This window comes from Pundamilia nyererei, unplaced genomic scaffold (genome assembly GCF_000239375.1).
Source record: "Pundamilia nyererei isolate P.nyererei 1_Seehausen unplaced genomic scaffold, PunNye1.0 scaffold01032, whole genome shotgun sequence".
Classification (NCBI taxonomy): Eukaryota; Metazoa; Chordata; class Actinopteri; order Cichliformes; family Cichlidae; genus Pundamilia; species Pundamilia nyererei.
The window spans coordinates 37,983-39,865 of record NW_005188433.1 but is presented as its reverse complement, the minus strand read 5'-3'; the positions used below and the strand labels follow the sequence as shown (position 1 = coordinate 39,865).

The 1,883-nt window shown below is 46.7% G+C and overlaps 1 protein-coding gene across 1 annotated transcript in view; it reads left to right on the top strand.

The window, feature by feature from the left end:
- The window catches only part of LOC102208891 (crossover junction endonuclease MUS81-like), a gene marked incomplete at its 5' end in the record, with an annotated part of 4,452 nt that extends 2,701 nt beyond the window's left edge, over positions 1–1,751 (top strand). Inside the window, 5 exons of the mRNA XM_005755146.1 lie at positions 33–261; positions 355–534; positions 915–1,042; positions 1,142–1,254; positions 1,506–1,751. Of these exons, the coding sequence (XP_005755203.1) occupies positions 33–261; positions 355–534; positions 915–1,042; positions 1,142–1,254; positions 1,506–1,751 (896 nt within the window). The remainder of the gene's footprint in view (positions 1–32; positions 262–354; positions 535–914; positions 1,043–1,141; positions 1,255–1,505) is intronic.
- Between the last annotated feature and the right edge of the window lie 132 nt (positions 1,752–1,883).

The window sequence follows — 1,883 nt, the reverse complement described above, 5'->3', positions numbered from 1 at the left end:
CAACGACCACAAAGATGTAATCCACCATGCAGTATTTTGTCTTTGCCTGCGTATAACCCAACTTTGTGCTTCTTTCAGGTATTCTCTGACAGAAGGAGGTCTGACTTTGGCCGAGCGACTGGCATCCGCAGAGCAGACGAACACAGACGGGGACAGAGAGGCGGTTAGGAGTGAGTTAGAGGCGACTGAGGAAGACGATGCCGTCGTAGTCCTCACTGGTAGTGATGAAGATGAAGAAGAGAAGGAGGAGAACAGAATACAGTGAGTGGAAACTAAAAGATTGAATCCTCATCTCCTTATTTTTTTCCTGTTTTATTTCCCTCTTGGAATAAAGCATTCCTCTTCTTTTCACAGCCCTGCAGAGAGACAACCCACCGTCACTGAGGTTAGCTGCGACGTGGACGACGTGCGTTCATCGGGGAAACCACAGGATTCACAGACGACGATGACGACAAGCAGAAAGCCGAACGCAGAATGTCTCCTACCCGGAACGTATGAAATTATGCTCTGTGTTGACTTCATCGAGACCACTGGGTAAGAGATCTGCCTTCTAACATGTAAGAAACACGCTACTGATGTTACTGATGAATTTAAATATATTAAAAGCCGTGCACGTATAAAAATGTGTATTAATATCAGCAGTATTTATCACAGTCATTCACATTTACTGACCTAACTGTTGTTACTGTGTTCTCATGCAATAACTGCTCTTACAACCATGTTGTGCTCCATTCAGTCCTCGAGGTTTCTTCCTGTTAAAAGGGAGTTCTTCTTCCCACTGTCGCCATGTGGTTTCTCATAGGGGATCTTCTGATTGTTGGGTTTTCACCGTATTATTGTAGGATCTTTATCTTACCATGTGAAGCACCTCAATAAATATAATTGAATTGTGTATGTATTTATTTGTTATGTAGTGGGAGTCACCATCGTAAGCAGGAGCTGGTGAAAGAGCTTCAGAGAAATGGAGTCAACTTTGACATCAGGAAACTAAACGTCGGGGACTTCCTGTGGGTGGCTCGGGAAAAGGTGGCACCTGTTGCAGGTAACACATACAGGAGGAGAGAGTGGGAGTGTTGATGTTTGATGGGAGGGATCCCGCGCCACGCCTGTTTAACGTACAGGGAGGATTGTTCTGTCTCAGGTCAGTTGCGAGCGCCTGTAGGCAGGGAGCTGGTCCTTGACTACATAGTGGAGAGGAAGAGGATGGACGACCTGTGCGGCAGCATCATCGACGGACGCTTCAGGGAACAGAAGGTCGGTGTGCAGCCCGGTTTTGTCCAATACAGTTATTAATCGGTGAGGTGGCACGCCGCCTTCAAAATTACAGGTGATGATTTGTGCTTTTTACAAGCAAGATGAACCCAAACTGAGTTCAATTTATATGAGTATGAACTGGAAAACATAAAGTAGTGACGACATCAGAACCCGGTGCTTGTTCCTCGTCTCGCGTCGGCCTGCAGCACCTCCTGCTTTTGTTCATTTGTCTGTTTTCTTCCCTCCGTCAGTTCCGACTGAAGAGGTGCGGTCTTCATAAGCCCATCTATTTAGTGGAGGAGTGTGGATCAGCTGCGTCTCACCTGAGCTTACCTGAAACTACACTGCAGCAGGCCATAGTCAACACACAGGTAGAGTGCACACGTGGGGCCACATGGGTCACTCTCAAACTGAAACAAATGTTGTGGTGTCCTGCTGGACGCAGCCATCAGAAGATGGTGCGCTGTGGCACCTGTGTAGCATCTCTACCATGCTAAGGAGCCGATATTGTGCCAAGAAAATATCCCCACACCCTTACATCATCAGCCCGAAACTTTGGCGAGAACGATCCATGCTTTCCTGTTGTTTACTTTAAATTTTTATCTTTCCATCAGAAAGTTGCAGCAGAA